The sequence below is a fragment of the Plasmopara halstedii genome (genome assembly GCF_900000015.1).
Source record: "Plasmopara halstedii genome assembly, contig: Scaffold_110, whole genome shotgun sequence".
Lineage (NCBI taxonomy): Eukaryota > Oomycota > Peronosporomycetes > Peronosporales > Peronosporaceae > Plasmopara > Plasmopara halstedii.
The window spans coordinates 305,662-328,930 of NW_020187031.1; the positions used below are offsets into that span (position 1 = coordinate 305,662).

Genomic DNA, 23,269 nt, shown 5'->3' on the forward strand with positions numbered 1-23,269 from the left:
GTCGTGCTCCGCACGAAAGAAGGCGTCAATGACGTCGTACTGCTTTTTGTGCATTGACCATTGGTGTGTTACGCAGTATTTGGCTCGCGGAACCCGTTCGATTATACGACGCTCACCTCGGTCCGAAGGTAGGACCGATGGCATGTCTTCGGTAACGACGTATTTAAATTTTTTCAACAAAGTATAGTACGGATTCAAGGGATATTTCAGGATTGAAGATCCACTTCGTGCGCTCAGCTCCCTCTTGGTGTCTTCCAGGACAGCTTCATCCAGAAATGACGACGAGTTGATCTCATAGTCGGAGAGTATAACGAACACTCCGGCTGGGCGTCTGCCTTCAAGGTTGTCTTCGTCCAGTGGATAACGTGCCACTTCACGCGCATCTGAAGGGCCTTGCTCACGATGCCTCGTACCTCGTCTGACCATGCCGCTCGTGACATGCAGCGACTGCTATAGATGTGAGCAGTGCTCAGTAGATTCCGTGCCGTGCATCACGGGGGCCTCGCCCTCGGTTCCTCGGCCACTGACCACCATCTCACTCAAGGCAGGCAGCTACTGCTCCGATACTTGAGCAGCGCTCAGTAGCTACGTGCGACTCCACGTTCAGCCCGCGAGTCATGCTGGAGACCTCTGTCCGATGCACCTTCGGTGTTCACCAACTCTCCAGCACGTTGACCGTCTCGGACCAGTGCCCGTGCCAATAGCGATTTTGCCTCATAGAAGAGATGGATTTATGACTGACCAAAGCTCCGCCAGGAGACGTGCGCGTAGCACTCAAGGTCTTTGAAATCCGATGGATTCATGACTGACCAAAGCTCCGCCGGGAGACGTGCGCGTAGCACCCAAGGCATTTGAAATCCGATAGATTCATGGTTCATGATGTTTCAGCCATACCATACCAAGGATGAGGTCAAACCTAGAATCCAAGTCTAAGACCAAGCAGCGTTCCACGCTGTCAAAGTCATGACTTGACGCAAAGGACCATAGGGACCTTTGACACCGTAACACACTAAACGAACAGTGGCGATATCAGCATACACCTGACTCCCTTCCATCGTGGAGCGTCGAGCACTCCGGGGTCGACCAGGATCTTCCATGGCCTTTCAAAGCCCTTCGCGGTCACTTCCACGACCAGCAAGCCCGGCTTGGATACACGTTCCGTGTTTTTAGAGCACGGAGCTATTCGCGACTGGGCCCTGCTAACCTCTACCTCCTCGACGCTCAACAGACCACAATTCTTCCCTAGTAGACAACCCCGTGCCTACTGGGTGTTGTCGTTTCCCCGCGACAAATCAGAAGTCTGGTGACAAGCGGGACGTCAGCTTGACGCGACTTGCGCAGGGGACAACTAATACAAAAGTGACGGGTGTCTCTACAGACAAAACACCGTCGAAGGGCTGAACGCTGCTCGGCAGCCTGGAGCTCTGCCTCCTTGTACTCAGCATAGCCAAGATCCATCGGCTCAGGCCTGCTCGACGAGCTCTGAGGGTGTGCATTTAATCCAAGGGTGCCGACTTAAATTTGGATTCGGCGTTCGATACAACACTCAAAGCTTTTTCAAAAGAAGACGGATGTACACGGAAGCTGGCCACGCCAGCGCGGAGGTTCTCCATAAAGACGGTCTCTGTGACCGCCTCGGGAAGAGTATTGGCTTCTATACCGTCAATGAGAGTACGCAACGCTTGGACAAAATCCACAAATTCCCTCTTGGCCTGTCAGAATACAAGAAAACGCGATCGCAAGCGATATGACTGGTCAGGCAGCAAGATCACTCGTAACAGCTGCAGCTTCAGCTCCGACCAGGCGGGAAACGCCACTTCGGCCGAAGTACCGCACGTCAGTGCCCATTCTCGCGCTCGAACACCGAGCTAGGAGATAGCTAGCGCCACGTGCTGTTGCTTGGTCTGGAGCATTGCGGAAGCCGTAGCCACTTTGGCCTTTCTCACGCGAAGCAGGAGATTTTCTCCATCTTTGCCCTCGAAGTTCTTAACACTCACGATGAGCGGCCTGGGTCGGATAAGTAATCCGTAGTCGACGGTGGCGTCATAGACGCTGTCGACGCCGACATCTTCTGCTGTAGGTGCTCGAGTAGAATATTTTCATAGCTTTGAAAACGTCTTTAGGTTCGCGCGGATCGGTTCGGGTCCATGCGAAGCAAGGTGTCGCACTCCCTTTAGGACCAAGCAGGGACATCAGCTTTTTGAGCCCGTCATGCATGCCCTGGGGCAAATAGAGAACTGTTCCATCCTCACAGATGGTCAGTCGTAACGACTCAGATGTAGATTGACTTCAAGGGCTAACAAGTGCAGCAGGGCTGCCGTAGATCTTTCGGTTTGAGGAGCTTGGTTAAGGTCGGCGACCTTCGTTCTATACTTAGAGCTGGTACGAATGTAGCGGATTACTCCGAGAGTAATTACAACCTCAACCCCAGGCTAATCTACTCTTACTTGAGACCCCATGCGACTGATAATCGGATCGCTGCTCTAGAGCCAAAACAATCCAGCTACGTGAGATGATTGAGACAATAATGCCCATTTAAGCAAAACGCTTTGAATCCGGATGGCTCGTGGGACTGGGGTCAAAATAACTTTCACTCGCGAGGACACATTTTAATCGTATAGACTCTGAACACTGCATGTGCGGGTATGTTGACAGTCGAAAAGCTTGAATATCAGCTTTCGAGGATAGTATCCCGTGGAAGGGACTGGCTTACGCCACCCAGTTCGAAAAACAGAGAAACGTCGATCTCGTCACCAGTATAGATCTCCAAGTAGGAAATAGCATTCTGTATCACACAGAATGTTTGCGACTTCATATAAGATGCAACGTATGCATTTGGGAATACCATACTGTAATCTTTTGTTATAAATTATCACAATGCATACAGAAGGTACTTCAATGTAATGGCTAAGTGTAGCCCATTACATTTATTATGTGGTGGAGTCTCGTGACAAGGACATCACGTGTAGAATATTGTACGAGGAACATGATACCCCCTTTAGATGACCATTTCGAATGACTCTTACTCTGTAAGTGCTATATCCTAGTGGCTCAAAACCTATGAGTGGGTACATGTTGATGAGCTGGCAAAAGACGACCCTCTCATGTAAGCTTTCATGGTCGCGGCAGCACGTCAACTTTTCGATACTCTGGCTTCGGCCAGTACTGACACGAGTGTGTTCAATGCGCTTGCTGAACTTGCGACTAGAATATCTTCTGTTCTTGATATCCTTATATTGAGGAAATTTCACACGTCGCGTCGGTGCTAATATTTGATTAGTACAAAGACAGCCACTAGCAGTGCATACAAGCAAAAATATCGCTCTGATGAAAAAATAAAAGGCCTTTGCTTGCCAAAACTTTTGACAGTGCAACACATGTTGCGTCTGATTCGTACGCTGTATCGCTTATTCTACAAAATATTGCTAAGATCTTGTAACGTATATCGAAAAGGTCAAAAACAAGCTACCATATGCGCGGTCGGCTGATCTTTTAAAGGCAAGGACAAACGCTTGTGAGTCATGGTTCGGCACTTGCTGGCATGCCAGTAATTGTTCTTTATCGCTGATATATGTGTACCCTCGATACTTTATATAAATTCTCAGACCAACACATCATATTCATGCGGTTTCCACTCCGTTTTATCTTTAACTTAACCTAGTACACTGTTTGATGTAAGCGCGCGCCTTCGCAGCCACTAAGATGGCAATGCGAAGCATGAACAAGTTGAATAGCAGATGTGGCGCTTGATTTTTTCTGAACTGATATATATTAATTACATCGACGATGATATGTACAGTTACTGATACTTCAATACTGTCGACCACAAAACTACATGTGCCATCCGTCCTTGAGTCAAGCGCTTTTGTTGCCACCTATTTGACCTCACACAATGAAAACTTAAGCTCAACATCAGCAAGTAAGACGACTGCTTGTTCCAACTAGTGAACGACTCGCTTACAAAATTATTGCAACTGCACGTCATGCGTCATTTCGTTGTGACCACAAAGTAGTAATGTACCCCACTGTCAAAATTTGACAATATTCGATCTCACGATTGAACAAAACCTCAAATAGAACAAAAACCAGTTTGGCATTTTATTCTCTTTGGACATTCCAGCGTCGTGATGCTGTCTCCATGTGCCTCGATGCTGCAGCTCACGCGCCAATGCACATGTGCAGCTGATACTGAATCTGATTCAGATAATGACAGTGATACGAGTAACTCTAGCGTCTTCAGCAGTGGCCGTAACACTACAGCATCAGCATCTGAAACAAAGGCAAATTTGACTAATGATGCCAATCTCGTCTTCTCAAATCCATGGACGACGTCGGTTTCACTAAATGAGCTAGCACAAAATATGCAGGACCCGCTTAAATCTTCGCAAGCGCTACACAACGTTGAGGCACTGCGTCAAGCGTCATCGCTCGACAATCTTTTTTGCAAGTGTTACGACATCGACACAGTGCTCACGACCGTGCAAAAACGAGAGCGAGGTCAATTCTCGCCTTTGCAAAAGCTTTTGCTCGAGCCGGAGTCCATAAGACAGGTGTTTACCTACGCTACGTCGTCCAGTGCTGGTCTTAGCAAAAATGGGAGCAATGCCGAGCCATCAAATAAATATCGACGAGCGTACGTGGCCACGGAGATAATTTTAAAATTCTATTTGAAAGCAATGGCCTGGTACGGAGAGCCAAAACGAGATCACAATGGGGCTCAACACTGTGATTCTGAGCCGATTTCAAAGCTGGAACAGTCACGTTTCGACACGAAAGGACTGGCTTTGAAAATACCACCAACGAATTTACCGACAATGACGAACTTTTGCAGCAATGCGTCAACAAGGAAAGTGGCGAGAATACAGCGTCTGCGTGCAGGTTTGAGATTTGAGAGTTCAGACAGCAGTCTCTCGGACTTTAGCTCAAACGAAGATGACGATGATCAAATGTCGGAGGATCCCGCGACCCGCGGGTATTTACTGCGGCTTGAGGATTTGACGTCAGAGGAGTGGAAAAGTATCTTTGGAGGTTTGTTTGACTTTTTGTGGCAAAAGGCGAAGAGTGATGGGCAACAAGATAGTGAGCACCAGGACTTGGATGTTGAAGTACAAATTGATGAGGTCTTGGTCGTCAACATGTGTCGCATTGTGAAGACTTTTGTCGCGTTTCCAGCAGTGCATAAGCTTCTATGTGATGAAAGCGAGTGCGAAAACAAAGGTCTGGTGTTACGCCTTATACTCCATGCTTACAATCCGGATATTGCATCATTGCTACACGGCTTGATTCATCTTTGTGTCCGTCGAAATTTTCCGATATCTCAGATTATTCGGTGCCTTGTCGAACAGATTGTGGAAAATGTGCCGATTCGACTTGCCCGATCTTCCTCTTCCGTTTCTTCAACATCGACAGTATCGTCCACATCATCCACATCTCCACGATCTTCATTTGGTGAGTTATCAACTGAGTCTCCGTCTGCAGCTTTTTTTTCTAAGCCTGCTATTCCATCATTGTTTACATCAAGCACGTGGTCAATAGCTCATGCACGAATCAGTGGATGTGCAGAGATTTTGACAAAGATCTTGAAAGATGAATATCCGAATACTTTTCGTTATCTTGATCACTCAAAAGTTCAATTGGCATCTTTTGAGAGTGTGAAAGCTTTTGAAAACGAGCTTTTTCCTCCAAAAAAGGCACATATCGACCCTATGATGCACCACAAGCTAAAGTATGCAGTGATGACAGCCTTGACAGAAAACTCGACCAAACTCACTCGACTCGCTGAGCTTGGGGTAGCAGAGCTCCGATTTCTCGACGTGCATCGCGTAGACATGGCATGTATTCCTCAAGTGCTTGTAATTGATATTTTGAGTCATGCTCTCGAGGTTTCTCGGTATAATGCAGAGCTATTGGATGCGTTCGTCGTACCAGTTGATCTCATTTTGGGTACTATTTGCACGTTAATAAACTATCATCAGCATTTGTCGACAATCTCCGAGTTCGCTGCTCGTGACTGCTTCAGTGATAGCGACTCGGATGTTGAAAGCTCAGAAATAATCGAAGACTCTGATTTCGCGATTAACAAACAGCGTCCGACAGAGTCGTTAAAACGATTTGCTTCACGAAGTTCGCTGAGCATGAGATTTTTCTCTCCCGCTCTCAGTTTTTCACCTACGTCGGGAAAAGCAACAGTGAATTATCGACCACTATCATCTACGTTGCTTGTGGTGCATGTTGTGGATTTGTTAGATGCTGTTATACTGATGGCAAAGGACGTTTTTGACTATCGTTTATCACGATTAGATCTTGCAACATCTTTGCTGGACATTTTTGATAAGTTTCCCTCAGCCAGCATCCTACACTGTCGACTTGTCAAACTCTATCTCAACCTTTTGAATCGACCATCTACTAATGGTCATGTAAACAACCCTCTCCTTCGAAGTGTCTTTCGTTCTCCTAATTCAATACTGGAGTTTATGCTGCGTAAGTTGGACATAAACAGCACCAGTCATACCTATGATGCCCATTTAGCGATCATTGGAGTTAAAATTGCAAAGATCTGCAGCTCCCCAACCCTTCAGCAGGAATTAATTTGCCAGTTTTGCAACAATATCAAAGGGTGGAATGATTTTGCAGCAGCACTTGTTGCTACTCACCATCAGCAAATGGACGCACTTGGTGATTCCCTACTTGGCTTACAACTTGGCAATGGTAAGACTCGCAAAGGAATTTCACGTACACGCTTCACAGATGATGATAACATAGACACGGAAGTTGTACTCGCTCGGGCGTCATCTTCAGCGAGTGAATATCTATCGCGTGATTTAGAGCCGTTTCGACGGCTACCTATGGAATCAGAAGGTATTGGATCATCTCAGAACCTGGCACGAGGGAGCGAGGTAGTGCATCCAAGTGATATGTTTCAGAGTCGATCACAAAGCAAGTATCCCAAATCAATTCTTGACATTCTACAGGCCGAACAGCTCAACTCATTTGATATCGATGAGGACCATGCTTTTATTGCTGGTTATGCTTATCAAAAGCGCTCGAAGTGGGTTAAGGTGCACTTGAAATTTGAGAAGTCTACATGTCACTTGACGGTGCAAGACGCTGCAACGCAAACTTCTCGGCCCCTTAAAATTGGTGCGAGCAAAGCAATGACTCCATCAATTTTGAAGCAATTTTTGATGACACACACTCAAGTTTGGACGTCACGGCCAAAAACGTTGGTTGTATGTAATGCTCGAAACTGGATTGCTTTTGGTCGAAGTGTGAAAAGGCCCGATCGAGGTGCCTTTGGTTTCCAAGTTGAGGTCTTTGACGGTCATCGAGAAGAAGACGAAACTTTAACTTTTGTTACTTGTTCCAAAGCTAATCAGATAAAGTGGTTTGACACTATGCAAAATGCTGTCAATAGGACACGGACATCTCGATCCAGTTTTAGTCAAATTGACGTAGCAGCCAATACGACATTAGTTGAGTGCGTATCGAAATGTCGCGGTGGGCCTTATTCGGTGATTCCGGATGTAAATCTTTTGAGTCCAGTGACGTCTGCAAGCTTTTTCTTAAGGTCGGAAGTGCCCGAAGAAATGCCGTTTTGGGGGACGTACCATGGCGAATTGGGCATTGTAAAGTACGTCACATTATTTAAACAGTGCCTGCGTGTTGTCTCGGTCAAAGAGAAGAATATTCAAGCGATAAATTACTCTGTCATTGTGGAGTTCGACGCAACTTTTCAAAGAGCTGACGAAAGTGTTGCTCTTGATGATGTGAACCCTCCTTCTGTCGCGTGTGCGTGTACTGACACATACTTGATCAGCGGTTGTGAAATAATTGGTTTGACCCGTACGATTGCTGATTCTGAAAAATTGATGGAGATTTTATGTAATGAATAGCGCGAAATAACATTTGCTATATTTATTGTTGCAAGGTGATTACTTTATTTGAAGTTCTTTGTTAGCCAAGACATAACTTTAAGACGATCGATGTGGCCATCATTGCTGGGGTCAAGCTCGCAAAATACCTCCTGAATTTGTTTAGCTGACAAGGCCATGCCCAAGTCGCCGCATATTCGTGCAAAGTCGTCTTGGTGAATTTCTCCTGCGCCGTCGTGACCAAATTCGTTGATAAAAAGCTCAAACCAATCTTCATTCTTTGTTTCTGCACCGTATCGTTCTAGCAACTCTTTAATGGTGCGGCTTAAGAAATCTGGAGGTTCATTCCTGTGATCCTGTAACAAATACATGGTGAGAAATGCAACTTAGAGATAGTACTTTAAGGTGCTCACGGCGTTGTCAAAGCCATCGGAAGCTGTTCGAATGTTATGCTCGAACGAATCAAAGTAACTTTTGCTTGTGTCAATAGCTTGATCTCGGTCAGTTCTCTCTACTAAAACCGTTGGCATATCCCAGGTTGCCTCTCCTGTTCGATGATTGACATAGTATGTGTGTCCAGAGATCGGATCAATTTTTGTGTCAACAAGCGAGGGAAGAAATTTGCACAGTTTTGTACGTAAAATACGAGCTCTATAGATACGCTGAAGTTTTACAGCCGCAGCAGCCCGTTCTGGTCCAGTGGCATTGTTAGCAGTGCATTTAATAGACTTGCGTCCTGCTTGATGCTTGGTATTTTCATGAAATATCTTGACTGTCGAGTGTAACTTGTGCATTTCAGACTCTGTCATGTCGGCCATCCAATAGGTACAGGTGCCACTCTGCTTGTCACCTGTGCAGAAAGTCACTGTGGCTAGCGCTGATCCTGAAAAGGAATTCGAATCTGGTTTATATTGTGTTATTTGGAACGAGTGCGCTATCTTATATGGAAATGCACTCTGAATGGCGGTGCCGTCTAGGTAACAGTATTTCAAACAGGGCATGGCGTAGATTTCTGCCGGCAGATTTCCACGCAGCTTTGGATTATTTCGTATTTTCAGCGTCTTAAGAAAACGCAAGTGAACAATTTCGATGGGAATAGTCCCTGAAAGTCCATTTCCTGACAATTCGAGAGCCACGACATGATTGCGCTCCCACATTACTCCGTACGCAAGTGAAGACGTTTGCTGCATTGTAGATGTACAAACGCTCCTGTTTTCCTTCTCTAAAGCTTGAGAACACTTTATTATTTTGTCCCATCCCGTTTGACAAATCCACGTCGAAGTTTGTCCGTCATCATTTGCCACTCGACCTCCAGTTGCTTGGAAAATCAATGCTAGTGTCGCAATCTCAAGCTGGCTTGGTGACAGACGGGAAAGAATTCTTTTGTCATTGCGATGAAATAGTGATTCTCGCATGTGATTTTTGACATCAGTCGTTGCTTCGTGAGAAGTTCCGAATAACTCGGAAAAACCGGCTTTGTATAAATAGAGGATGCGGATATATTATTATACTTTCAACTTTGTGTTGGTTCTTCTGCTGAGAGAAATAAAGTTGATGATTTTCTACCATCTCTCTTACGAGCGTCAGCTTCCTGTACCAGCTACATTATCCTCAGGAATGTTAGAAGCAATGACGTGAACACAATAGTAAGATATGAGTTATATACCTTAAGTTCCAAACGTTTTTGACGTCGCTTCATTGCTCGCTGGCTACGATGAGCACGATCGCCTCTTAAGGACTCTAGCAGATTCGTTTCTCGAAAAGCATCAGCAGCGAGTTGTATGTTCATCGATGTAGTCGTCATCGTGTTTAAAGCTGAGCCATCAACTCGGGCAGCCTCGTCATCACCTCGATCGGCACAAAGTATCACAATGGAGCTGTTGCCTCCTACAATACAAACTGTGAGAGAAAAATGAAACACTGAGGACTGAGAAATTATCAAGCAATCACCATATGAGCAAAGCGCTACCATATGTGCTGTTGGTGACCAGCTCACATCCAGCACAGGGCCATCGTGGTAGAAGTGGGTGCCCCATACACCACGTTGAATTTGTTGGCCGTAAAGACTCGTATAAACCCGTGGCCTACCGTCTTCAGACCCACTGATGACAAATCTGCCGTCGGGACTAAACGTACTCTTGATCATCAAAGACTCACAGACAACATCAGCATAACTCTTGTTCAACAGAAGAAAGGACCGCAATTCGTATTGGAATATTGCATTTGGTTGCGAATGGACCAACAAGTGAGCTTTTCGAGGGTGTAACTTGAGTGACGTGATACTAGCTTGGCCAGTTTGAATAGTCTTAATTCGTTGATATTCGCTATACGTCGACACATTTTCTATACGCCTCCATACCGTGATATCACCCTTGCTATCTCCACAAAAGATACGTTCTGACTTGGCTTCGACACAAACGCAGTGAACAGCTGCAGAGCTCACGTGGACTTCTGCATACTCGGCTTGACCATTTGGTATGTCTGACTCGATTCGGAAGCGCAAGTAGCCATCTGAAGCACCACTTAGCACGATCTGTCCTTTGCTTCTAGGAAAAAAGATAGCGCAGTATACAAATGAAGGAAAATGCTGCCACAAGAAAACCAACGAGAGCACATGATTTTGCACAGAGCCTGTAGAATAAGCGGCTAAGGGGGGGAGCTCCCAAAGTCGGACGGTACCATCCGATGATGCCGAAAGAAGTCGAGATTGTTCTTTCGAAGGAATACTCCATTCTAGCGAATAAATGACCCCACGATGACCACGACCTGTACCGAAGAGCTCTGCGGTTGCTAAGTTATACACCTGGACCACAAAATATCCTAATTCGGAGTTTACACTAGCAGCAAGAATGCGACCACATGGACTAAAGCTGATAGCTGAACAGCCTTTTTTTCCAGCTGGTAGAGAATATAAAACCCGGTGAGGAAGTATGCACGACTCAGAAGTGTTTTTCACGAAAGGTGCCATCAAATTGAAGCGTCCACTTGCTTTAGCGTCAAAAGTGGCAGCCTTACTTATTGAAACTTCAGATGGTGCAGCCAAGCTTTTGTTCTTGACCGACTCGTGATTTTCTTCAAGATCAAAATTTGCTTCAGCGCTTAAATCTTTCGTACCCTGATTGTGGGAAACTGCTACATTTAATGCTCGTAGCTGAATGTGCAGTGTACATGGAGCGGAAGCACGCGAGCGCTTCTGGTACTGAAGAAATACTGCTGGCATTGTTAAGTGGTCTTTTCTCCATCCCCACTGCAGTTTTGCTTGATACTTGTCAAAACAGCTCATCGGCTGAAATTGAAATAAACGAAGTCGTAGCCTACATGTATCGACACTAGACTTCATTTTCTTCTTTTCATTAGCGACTGATTCGTTCGGCAGGACAAATGAGTCAATTGTTGGGGTTCCTTCATCGGTCATAGCGTGAAAGAAGCCCCATGCAATGCTTCGATAGACTGGTTTGGAGCACTCCTGGCCTTCATTATAGTCATTGCAAGTGCTGAATCGATTTTCTCTACAAAAATTGATATTTTTCGCACGACGTTTTATTTCCAACACTTCGAACAGCAGAATTGTTCCGGTATCAAAACACTTGACTATATCAAACGGGAAATTTAAAGCTTCCTGCCATTCGAAAACATCTGAGACGCGCACAACAACAGCAATTAGAACATTCCAACGTAAGAAGTTTCTGTGCATACTTATCGCTTTGTCGCCGAACCGTGTGCTGAACTTGGCCATTTGCGTTGTTTGGGATGGACAAAGAACTCGACCGGTGCATCGATTTACGATGTGAACACGCACCTGTGGGTGGGAATAAGCTCCATAAGGTAACTCGTCCGAACATTCAATTGTCACTTCGAGGTGAGATTTTTTTGAGACAGCTTTGAGTACATCGATACGTGTCTTGGTTTGCTTCGTTAACGAAGGAATGTGCTTATCGCTGATTGCCCTGTTAAGGGATCCAAAAAAGTAGCTTAACGGTCGGCACGCCAATGACGGAGCTTCTACAATTGAAGCATCAGACATCCACCTGCGTAATAGTAAAAAGCCAGCACTTGGTTCGAAAGTCTGCTTCTTTTTTTGTCTATCAGCATTCTCGATCTCATTGTTATCATCGGCTGTCAATAGTTTCGGCATGTCGTTTTGATTTGAGATTTTTTTTGTCGGTTTGGAAAGAGGTTCTGGCAAGGGAGACTTGGCTTCTGGAACCTCTGTTAGCGTAGCTTGAAATTTTTTTAACCGATGCTGTCTTACAAGCGATTTACCTAGTTTTTCGTTTGCGAGAGGGCTTAAAGTATCTTGAATCATCTGTTCAACTAGTAAGCTCCCAATTCCTTCGTCCGGAAAGTCAACAATTGATAATACCAATATCTATTTTTTGTCAGGTGGTAACGTTTCGTTTCATCAAAGCGTCTAACACACTATGCACTTCTACTTGTCAATACAAATTCTAAATTTATGACTTTGGTGATGGCCAGCGTACAAATACGGCAAAAATCGCGTCAAGAAAGTATTTTGCTATTCGCTACGATAGGCCCGAAATTGTGGCAATCACAGCGGGACATATGGACGATTGAGAGCGCTGCGGAGATGTCACCACAAAATCGACCTAATCAATCAAAAACCATCAAATATCCATTTCGAATAAATATGCTGCAATTGATCTCCTCAGCCTACCATCTCATGTGCAAGCGGCATTTGCTGCTCGTCAAATTCTTCACTGATCAAAAACCGTTTCGCTTCCATGGCACGTTCAACGACTGTGTCTTTGAAGTCCAAACTACAGACATCAAGTCCAGCACATCACATGGTGGTAACAAAATCTCCCCTAACGTCACACTTACTCTAGAGCAGGTGCGAATCCCGTCTTTCTGTAATTGGGTGGATCAAACATGTATCGGTATACTCGAAGCAGTAACTTGATTGAATTTCGTGGCACGCCAGCTCGACGCAGACCAACTAGATTAAGCCCAGCAAGCTTTGCACGGTTACCCACAACTAAGCCGTAAGGTAGAACGTCAGCATCCACCGCACTCTGTCCACCCACCATCGCCAGTGGACCTATACTCACATGCTGTTTGATTCCCACCTGACCACCTATAATTGCACCGTTTCCAATGGACACATGCCCAGCTATGCCTACATTATTTGATATCACCACTCTTTTGCCTAGCTGTGAGTCGTGAGCTATATGTGCTCCACAGAGCAGCCAACAATCATCACCAATACGCGTTGGTGCCTGTGAGTACGACGTACTGCCATGTATTGTCACATGCTCTCGAATCACACAATTATTGCCTATATCTAGTGTCATGTCATTGCATTCTAACTTTGCAAACATCAAATGCTTTTTATCTTGTGGCTTGTCTCCCAAACACGCAAACGAATGAATGACAGTTCCACTCCCGACTCGTGTATTGCCTTTGATCACCACGTGACTATAGAGTTGAACATCGGCCTCCAGTACCACATCTAATCAGTTATCAAATCAGTCTAAATAATTTATTAAAAAGACAAATCAAGGACCCACACCTGGTCCGACGACACAATACGGTCCTACTAAGACATTCGGGCCCAATTTTGCGTTCGGGTGGACCACAGCTGTCGCATGTACTTCACCAAAACAATTGCTAGAATTAGGAACTTGGTAGTCCTGCGAGTGACGCGAAGATTTTTCTCGACATCCTGCATAATGTTGCTGCGTGGCGTGCGCGATCAGTTCCTCAACAGAGGCAGTTGTCTAGATGATTTATCGAGTCGTGCAAGAAAAACAAGTTATTAACGGGTCAATATCATGAAGACTGCGTAAGGAATGACAAAAGTACCAAAGCTCGTGTAGAAAACAATGGGGCGGTAAATAGACGCTTCAAACGACTTCGGCATAATCCGCGCAGCATTATATAGTCGTAGTAGTGAACGTAAAAAGTTAACTAATGTTAAATTACACTTTACAGTATTTAAATCAAGTCGTTTTTGATCGTATGTGACAAATAAGGTCGGCTTTCTAAGCCAATCAATGATCTTAATACTGCCAGTTCAATATTAAAATTCAAGACGCGTCATAAAGTGTCTACCAGTTGTGTACCAGTTGTGTACATGACTGGGAGTAGGGATAATTCCTCACGCAAACTGTTATACTTTCAATGTCGACTACTCCATGAGCAATGCACTTGGTTAATACAAAGGCTAAGACAAACTTGCAATCTCAATATTTATTTAAAATCACGGCAGAAAAAAATATGTTATGCCTAATACAATTTAATAGACTTTTATTCAATATGAGAATCCTAGGTATTTACATTTTTATGATACTTACTTCATATCAAAATATACATGGTTCGAGGCTTCCGACGGCTCGCACATTAAGATCAGTAATTGTTTTGTGAGATCACTGCGTAGCTGTCGCAATATTCCAAGCCACACTGGCAAATATAAACCCCATAAACACAAACGCAGCCAGCACCTCAGTAAAACTGCGCTTTTTTAAAGTATCGACCACTACCGACAAAAGACCAGTAGTTGTCAAGCTGAAGCTGTTGGTGTGAGGAATACTGCTGGTATCATTATTCTCACCCGAAAGCGCCTTAGTTTCATCTATTCCATCGTCCTCCACGTCCAAAACACACTGACACTGTATCTTCACGCCCATCGATAAGTCTTCGACTTCAATATCGTCAGAATCGCCAAGCTTTTGTTCATACTTCCGCAGAAGCTGAGCAACTTGTTCCTCAAGCTGCTCAATGCGAACTGAAGCCTCCAACCCACGGACCTTTGCCAACTCTAACGCGTCATCACGCATTACACACGTTGGGCATAACACATCTGCTACCATGAGTGAGGAATCCCTTGATGAGTCGCCTTGACTATCTACGTCTGTATCCTCTTCGTCAACAGGGTCGATCTCTAACACTTGGTCATTTAAGTCCATCAGCGAGTTTACTTCTTCTAGTCCGGTCAGTTCAGGCTGGCTGTCTTCTCGATCCTTCGGTAAATCATCAAAAACTGGAGTTTTCACTGCGAATGATGTCCATCTGGGGGCAGCTGCAGCAGCCTCTAGCGAAATCACACGCATACGCAGTCGCGCTGCATGCTCTTCCATTGCGTCCATTTCATCACGACTTGCAGATGCCAGAGCTTCTAATCGTTGGCGTAGTAACTGATTCTCACGAGCAAGCTGCATCAATGCACGCGAGCGTTGGTCTAGAACTTCATTCACTACTGCATTCACCTTAATCCGTTTTGCACGGCTGGCAAACTTAAGTGTGCTGCGAGTGTCCTCAATGTAAGCTGGTGCAGGCGATGCACAGCAGACAAAGAGCACGCGCGCAGCTCCACACAGCGATGGCTGTAAAATACGTGTAAGTTTGCTGTCACGAAAGTTTATGTGGTCCTGTTGATTTGATTTACTATTGCCAAGGGCCACAACAACTCTGCTAAGAGCCAATAGACTTTTGTTTATGTTCGCACTCTCTGCGGTTAATCGCTTGCCTCCCGAACTCACAGCACGAGCGCTTTCTGATCCGGCCAGGTCGACAAAATTAAGACATCCCACACGCACCCGCTCCACGTCTGCATCATCTTCAGTTGGCGTGGAAGACTCAATACGTGTCTTTGATTCAATAACAAGTCGAAATATAGTGTGAGATCGACTACTGCGCTCATTCATGCGCGTAATCCCCACTGCACGCTGCTTTTCGCCATCACGTAGTGCCTGTATGACGCCACATGCATCCGTGACCACACGTTCCGAATTGTCGGTGAATACACCCGTTACCGGATGTTCACGAACATGTACAGTCGAGGTTCTTCGCCTATTGATCGTATCTCCACCGCTTGAAAGCAAGTCCTTAACTGTTTCGTTATACACTTCTAAGTACGATGTTCTCACAAGATACTCGACATCCGATCGTCTCGCCATTTCATCAAACAAATCCTTAACAGCAAGCTGGATGAGCCCATCGCTATCTTCTACTTGCTTCCTTCGCTCGGTATCTGCCCCTTTTTCATCCGTCAGCGTCATTTTTCTGCTTCTAAATCGTGAGCCTTGCATCGTATGGGTCTTGCCGCTACTCGTTTGTCCGTACGCAAAAATCGACCCGTGAATGCCATCCAACGCCGACCGGGCGATTGAGCTTGCCAGTCCATCATATATTGTTCGAGTTGAGTGTTGGCCGTCATACACCTCGTCAAATGTATACACGCCCCGATGTCGAGCATTCTGTCCCAAGATTGGAGCTACCTCGACAGTTGCTGTCTCTGTGTGCACAGTCCATGCAGATCGATCGGTCTTCTCTTTTGGGAGTAGAGGGCGAAATCGTACTGTAACGCGCACAGATTCCTGTCCGTCAGTCGACGTCTGTTGCTGTAGCAAATGTAAATCGTCCACATCCAAAACTTCAGAACCATCCACTTCGCTGGGGGCAATGCTCGAGGCTCGCTCCGACCATTGCATATCGCTATCGATGCTATTGCTGCGACTTCGACTACTACACTGACTGTAGCTGTAGCTCAAGCGCGCGGAGCGTGGTGGACGCACAAGCGATAGCACGTCGCTATCTCGACGCCGCATAACGTGGGCGGGGTAGTACCTATATAATACACAATTGCCGATTGATATTATGGTCAGAAAATACAGTACAACACATTTACCAGAGAGATTACAAACAAAAAAGTTTATTCGACACTCGTAGGGTGGAGATAAATAACAAATTCCAAGTTACCATATGCTAATGTCTACAACGCCTTTATAACTGAGCATTCAGTTTCAGCACATACATGTCCTGTCTGTCCGGCTACGTTTGGACGAGTGCTCGCTACAAAAATATGGCAGGAGCCGTAATCGTTCCCTGCGTGCAGCAATGCGAGGTCTGAAGCGATCCCCAATCCGAGAAGGCACCACTTCGTGCATTTGCAGTGAAACATTCCATTCTGCACACTCGAATTTGATTGGAAATGGCTGTATCTTGAACTTTTCCTCAAATGTTCCATCACTCGTCGAACTTGACGCTGTTTCAAGCAATTCATTCATGTAGATAGTACGAGCCGAATCGCTCATAACGATTTGTCCGCCTTGCCCCATCTCGCTCATCTCACGTGCCATCATCTCACTAAGCCCTAGATACGTCATTCTGCCTGTTGTCGGGTGTCTCGAGCACACCAACCGCTCGTCGCCATTGTGAACAGCCATGCGAACACGAAGTCCGCTAAATAACATTCGTGTCCATACATCGTATACTCGCACTGCATTCTCGTACTTGAGTAAGGCTGTCGGCCACGATGCCTTAAGTAATTTTTCTTGCACACTCACACACCACCCAAGAGCATCTCGAACACAATGGAACGCAAGCTGAAAGGAATCTCCCGCGGTTGCAATTTCGTATCCTCGAAAACGAGGCAATTGTAGGCGTAGCAAGTCGTCGTGAATTGATTGCGCCTCTGCCATTGCCTGTGGATTACCAGACCACAGTTGACTAGATCCTTCAATATCAGTAACCACGAAAATCGGTCGTTGAGCAGGAGCTTCCACAATGACATCTATTTTGTTCAAACTCAACTCATCAATAAAGTACCCTTTTTCCAGAATCTGCTCGTACACCGAGTTTGGCATAAGAGGACGCAGAGTGCGATAGCAGCACGTCGTGCTCATGCCGATAGCGAAGGCGGTGCCAGCCCCTGATATGTAATAGAGCATTTCAGCCAAACCAAGCCAAATCATGTTAACATCATCATAAAAGTGAGCCACACCTTCGACCACACAACACGGGAATACTAGCACACAGTTTACGATAACAAAAGTTTTTATACGCTGGTGGAGCACCAGTAACCCTGTGTCCACAGCACTTCGAGCACGCTTTTGACAGGAGATCCAAATCGTAGCATACGCCGGATAAAGAACAGAGACCCATACACACGTGAGTTGAAAGAAAAAGGCAACATTTTGTAGCGTCTTCGAAACATTGGGCGGCAGAAAGACTGAGATAGCCATAAAAACAGCAAACACCGCCACACCAATGTATGCACACAAACAGTATCGATGAATCATTGTGCGCTCACGCTTTAGTCCACGATCCATCGACTTGATTATAAGGCGCTTGATTTCATAAGCGAGAACTGTGATAAAAAAAGTCGTACACAGTAATGCACAGTCTCCAATTAATGTGACGGTCACAACAAGCAATTTAAAGTCTTTATCAGACGAATAGACTGCACGAGTACGCAAAAGTTCTCCATCGGTCACTTCATCCACCGTAAGGTGCAGATCATCGAATTCGGTTAGTACACCGATGTAGAGTAGCAACCGCATGAGTGAATAGATGAAGTACAGACGACACACCGAGTGCGTGATGTACTGCACAGCTGAACTACCCACCTTTATGTGTTTGAATGCGAGCAATAAAGTCGCTCCCGTCGTAGCCGTAGCTACCGCCAGCACGATCACATAGGCCAAAGTCCAGTCAAAGCGGGTCGAATCATACATTCACACGCAGATCGTGGTTGGCCAGGTTGTGCACGAATGTGTCACCGTCACGTTAGTCTGAATGGTACACGAGCGGAGCCCGGGTGTAAGTTTAAGTCTGCTTGGCATTCGAAGAATAACCGAGATTTTTCAGTGTCAATTGAGCTCCAGTGTTAAGTTTATGGAGCAGATGAGTCGTTGGTGCGCACCCACCCAGTTTTATTACTGATCACGTGAACGTATGGTGCTGACCTTGATATCGTTTCTCGCGGCTTTGGGTTGCAGTGAAAAGGACAAGTTCTAGCTCGCTGCATATTGCAGTCAAGGCTTTGTACAGGTATGCGCGAAGTTGTGCTGTGTCTTCGTCGACGACGAAGCGAAGATTATGACGAATGAATACAGAAATTTATTTATCTCTTTTATTATCAATATGCTACTTTGAAAGCAGATTATTAGTTAAGGGTTCTGAAAAAGTAACATTCAATAATTTGGAATCATGTTAAGCACAGTATCAACCACTAAACGCTGAGCCGCAATTCAAAACTCGCTGTAACACGCACTCGTTTCGACGGTCATGCAATAACCACTCGAGGTCACGTACTGCAGCGATTTGTGGCCGCTTTTTGAATTTACTCTGTTCTGTATGAATGATCTCCACGAGTTTTTGCCAATCTGCTTGGCCATCATTTTTGAGAGCTTGCGCATTTATTGTGAGCTGAAAGCAATAAAGTCCCACCCTCCAGACCTGTTCAAGTTAATACATATGCTCTCAACGCTGTATATATGAAAGATCTACATTACCTGGTCTTTCTGTGCTTCATATCTGCGTTTCGACGACTGTTTCCGATGTCCAGCTGTAGTGTCCGTAACTTTCAAATTCTCTTCCAAATTGCGATAAATGCTGTTCGTCATCTTTTTTAAAATTCGACATACAGCATTGTGAAAAAAGTGCATGTTCTGGTTGATAAAAGGCAGCATATTGACGAGGAGCAGAAATCGGTGCGCTGTTACCATGAGCATCTGGAACAAATTTACGTAAATCGAGTTTTGCGACAGCAACTCGGGATCAAAATATAGAGCGTGCCAGCGCTGTCGAAGAGGAGAGATCACCTTGTTAACAAAGAAGTGCTGTGCCGCCTTAGTCTCGTTCAATGGAATTGAACCTTGCAACAACGAGCTACTGAGCCTAGCGATATATGAGAATGCGACGTTTGTTAGTTAATGAATTCCACCAAACGGTCCTCACTTACTTTTCATAGTGAACGTAGACTTGCAGATGGTCTGGTTCAATTAGCATACCACACCAAGCGATCAACTCTTTTGGTGCGTATGATGTGGTTTCTTGTGTCTGTTCAGAAGTAACGGTGACTGCAAAATTTGCTTGACTCTTTGCAGTGTTCGCAAAACATCCATATTTCTCATTGCCCTTATGCATCACATCAATGAATTTTTGCGCTCTTTTTAAATCCGTTGTGATGTATAAGAAGTCGTCAGTATATCGTAGCAATTCTTCATGTTGACAACAAGAATCAATCACAATTGCTGGGTCACATGCTTTTGGTAAGTGCTTGCGAAGTATATGTCGCTCGAAATGGGCATAGTAGATGTTACACAATGTCGTGGAAAGCACGGAACCTTGCGGGATACCACACTGTTGAACGAACTCGCGACCGTTTAATTGAACAACATTCGCGGATAAATGCTCCTTCAACAATTTAAGAGCTTTTGTCTTGGTCAAGTAGTCATACAGAACACCGTCCACAAGCACTGCATTTTTGTTTTTAGACTGAGTTGCCAAGTCATCGAATCCCAGTAACTCGCCAGATGGGTAAGCCAAACGTTTGAGTTTGAAAAAAAATGAGCAGGGCGGCAGTGGATCGTCATGATTCGATGAAGAAGAGAAAATCGGAGCAACCTGGCGGCCAATCCAATGCTTACGGATCAGGTACTCCTCCTCCTGTAGCGCCTTTTTAAGCATTTGATAGAGCTTTCGTGGTCGAATCGTATCAAAACAGCGCTCAACATCGACTGTCACACAGTAAGCCATTGGAATATCACCTGATAGACTTCGTCGCTCAATACAGCGAGAACATTTCGAAATTTGATGAAATAGGGGTTTTAATCGCTTGTAAGCCTCGTCGATGTTTTGTATTGAACAACCAACGAGGCGCTGTGGCTGGCGCTCCATCTCATACGTCAGCACTCGATGAACGGCCTCCATAGATCTGTTAACTGAGACTTGAGTAGGATCAAGAGCTCTGGACAAATTCATCAAAGGTCGAACGCCGCTAGCTTTCGGCAGTAGCCGCAATCTAGAGGTGGCTAAGTGACGTTCGCCTGGTAAACACCTAACGTCGGCAGGTTGAAGAATTCCGCCTTCCAAATCATAAAGAGCAAGTGTACTACAACGATTCATAATTTCAGTTCAACGCATGACACTGACTGTAAACAGATATCAGACCTGATAACATTCCAAACCGGACGCTGGTAATAAGCCACCTCGTTGGCCATTCCTTCACATTCAGTGATATAGAACATGTTGCGCAATAACGGAAAGACTATCGAAGATATTACCCACCATAGTAAATCTTGCACAAGTTTTCGCCGCTTGACAAGTTCATTTGGTGGACTACAATGCATGTTAACCGTTAGCTTTCTTCAGAAACAGCTTCAAACTGATCCAACATCAACGTCAAAGTTACCAAAATTTCTTTTTCATCGAACATTTGTTCATCCACTCGATCCTCGTCACCTGAAATTGTTCAGCACACTTTACAGACTAAAGTTACTCACCGCGTCATCTAAAAGTCAAGATGTATACCTTTTCAAGTGAAAAGACATCAAACTTTCTCGAAAAGATGAGCTTCTGTAGCAATTTTTTGACATGCTTCCAATTCTTTGGTGTATCGCTATTGCCCCAAAGTTCTTTTGGAACCGTTCCAGTTACTAGCTTACGAACGAGCCGATATATCTTCTTCTTTGATGTCGCGAAAGCCAGCAGCTTCTTAATATCTTCTTTGTGCTGTTGTAACTTTAATAAGTCTAACATTCCACACTCTATTTCTCTGTCGGCGTCAATTGATCTCAACTTCTTCTTCAGATGCTTTGTTCTTTCCACATTCGATTTCAAACAGCTAGTCGATGCATTTGATAACGATTGAATCGCTTCCTCTCTTCGCTTGCGCTTGCGTTCAGAGCTAAGTACAACGTCTTCACCTTGACTCAGGTATCCATGATCAAGTGCTCTTTGCAAAATCGGTGCGATTATTGGTTGCGATGACACTTTCCCATCGACTGCTCTCTCCGCCAATTTCCGTGAAATTGCCGGATTAGTCGCCATGAATTTACAGAATTCAGCGTTTACAGGAATTAGTTTTCTTGCGAGCTCGTCAATGCGCAAAGCTTTGAATCTCGACACCATTGCTTGTATGATGGGAATCAGATTGACTAAACGCTTTGGAAGTCTATTCATGCCTGCAACGCTGGGAAAAATGACTCGAATGATTCGACAGGCTTCACTTCGACTAATCAGATCACTTGTCTTGGACATTTTCACCAATATATGCGAGCTCGCAAACACTCGATTCTCAACGAACGAACGCGCATACATGACCAGATTAACCGACACTTCTCGTCTTGAACTTTCGGTAGCCTCGATCTGTTCCCGACGTTTTTGTCGGCGCAAGCTTTTTCCGGTTAACTGATCGACATGACACGACCGTCAGTATTTCTGCTTCAATTGGAATTGACATCTTTCACTACCTGCATGTACGACGAGTCTGGCATGCCTTTTATGTGCACGAAAATCGTGTAGTTTAGCAACAAGTGCATCATTAGGTCATCACCCATAATTTTGTGTAAAGAGATCCAAAGTGGTTTCTTGAGCGCAGCCACTAGCGTGTTTGGATAGTAGCACATGACCCCATTTGACTCTATCACTCGATGACCCACAGCTTCCGGTGTTACCTCTCGGTATCCAAGAGTCAGGATATTTGCATCTTCCCAATTCATTGCTCGCTTGCGTGCCAAAAGCCGCTCAATGACATGATGCACTAACTCGGTCTGTAGGCCAGCATATCCTCGTCAGATGTTTGCAGAAAGGTATGAAATTAATGCACGCTCAATTCTTACATGTGGCATGCTCACTTTACAGCTCCACGGGGTGCGAGGAAGAGCTTCGACTCTCATCGTATACGACTGGATGAGGAATGTATGGTCTAGGGCAAAGGCGACGTCCTCATTAGGTAGTTTATTCAGATTCTGCGCGAGAGTGTTGTCTCCATCAGCAATGAGAGTCTCAGTGGCTCTAACATAGATACACAATTGCGTTAAAAGCAAGCATAGAACTGCCTACGCGCTGGCAAAACCTCCCACATCTTTAGATACGAGCGCAAAGATGTCGCTTTTGCAAGCAGCGCCTCCATCTATGAAACTGCACAATGTCGTGTCAGTATGATTAAGATACTAGTGATCATATATCCTTCCAAGGCCTACGCTTACTTTGCATGCACGTGATCACGGTGCAGAGTAAAGGCTGTTTTTCTTGCGAGAATGTGCTGATCAATTGATGTGCAGTGATTATCTGGTTAATATTTTAGTGCTCGAACAGTCAAAGTACAAGTCTTTCTGCTCGAGTGCCTTTGGCAAGTTTGTTACGCAGAACACGCATTTCAAACGCAACGTACGGACGCATCCTTGCTGTATTAATTGATTAACGACATAATTTTGCAATCACACTTTCCTACACAGCAGGTGATAAGATAAGCATCATTCGTGCTCAGCTCTGTAGTTGTCGAGTAAAAATTTCCCATTCCAGTCACAACAGCTGCTTATTTCTTTGCTGCGAGGTAGCGCTCCTCAACGTTCTTCCAGTTTACGACCTCCCAAATGGCCTTAAGGTAGTCTGGACGCACATTTTTGTACTGCAGATAATAAGCGTGCTCC

The 23,269-nt window shown here is 45.1% G+C and overlaps 4 protein-coding genes across 4 annotated transcripts; 1 reads left to right on the forward strand and 3 right to left on the reverse strand.

The window, feature by feature from the left end:
* Window positions 1–4,127: 4,127 nt before the first annotated feature.
* On the forward strand, window positions 4,128–7,892 carry PHALS_00090 (uncharacterized protein; the record flags this gene model as incomplete). Its single annotated transcript, XM_024727714.1, has 1 exon — window positions 4,128–7,892. The coding sequence occupies one exon, from the start codon at window positions 4,128–4,130 to the stop codon at window positions 7,890–7,892; it is 3,765 nt and encodes a 1,254-aa protein (XP_024572125.1).
* A 44-nt stretch (window positions 7,893–7,936) lies between these two features.
* PHALS_00091 (acyl) lies at window positions 7,937–13,766 on the reverse strand (the record flags this gene model as incomplete). Its single annotated transcript, XM_024727725.1, has 10 exons — window positions 7,937–8,227; window positions 8,285–9,345; window positions 9,438–9,471; window positions 9,538–9,798; window positions 9,868–12,240; window positions 12,425–12,478; window positions 12,547–12,649; window positions 12,714–13,341; window positions 13,402–13,609; window positions 13,695–13,766. 10 exons carry the CDS (start codon window positions 13,764–13,766, stop codon window positions 7,937–7,939), a joined length of 5,085 nt encoding a protein of 1,694 aa, XP_024572126.1.
* A 491-nt stretch (window positions 13,767–14,257) lies between these two features.
* PHALS_00092 (kinesin family-like protein) lies at window positions 14,258–18,346 on the reverse strand (the record flags this gene model as incomplete). Its single annotated transcript, XM_024727736.1, has 2 exons — window positions 14,258–16,457; window positions 16,806–18,346. 2 exons carry the CDS (start codon window positions 18,344–18,346, stop codon window positions 14,258–14,260), a joined length of 3,741 nt encoding a protein of 1,246 aa, XP_024572127.1.
* Window positions 18,347–18,836: 490 nt separating this feature from the next.
* On the reverse strand, window positions 18,837–22,749 carry PHALS_00093 (Telomerase catalytic subunit/reverse transcriptase TERT; the record flags this gene model as incomplete). The annotated part of the gene is made up of 10 exons (XM_024727747.1): window positions 18,837–19,070; window positions 19,127–19,345; window positions 19,436–19,511; window positions 19,576–20,727; window positions 20,787–20,954; window positions 21,028–21,095; window positions 21,147–22,025; window positions 22,088–22,387; window positions 22,457–22,631; window positions 22,700–22,749. 10 exons carry the CDS (start codon window positions 22,747–22,749, stop codon window positions 18,837–18,839), a joined length of 3,321 nt encoding a protein of 1,106 aa, XP_024572128.1.
* Window positions 22,750–23,269: the final 520 nt, after the last annotated feature.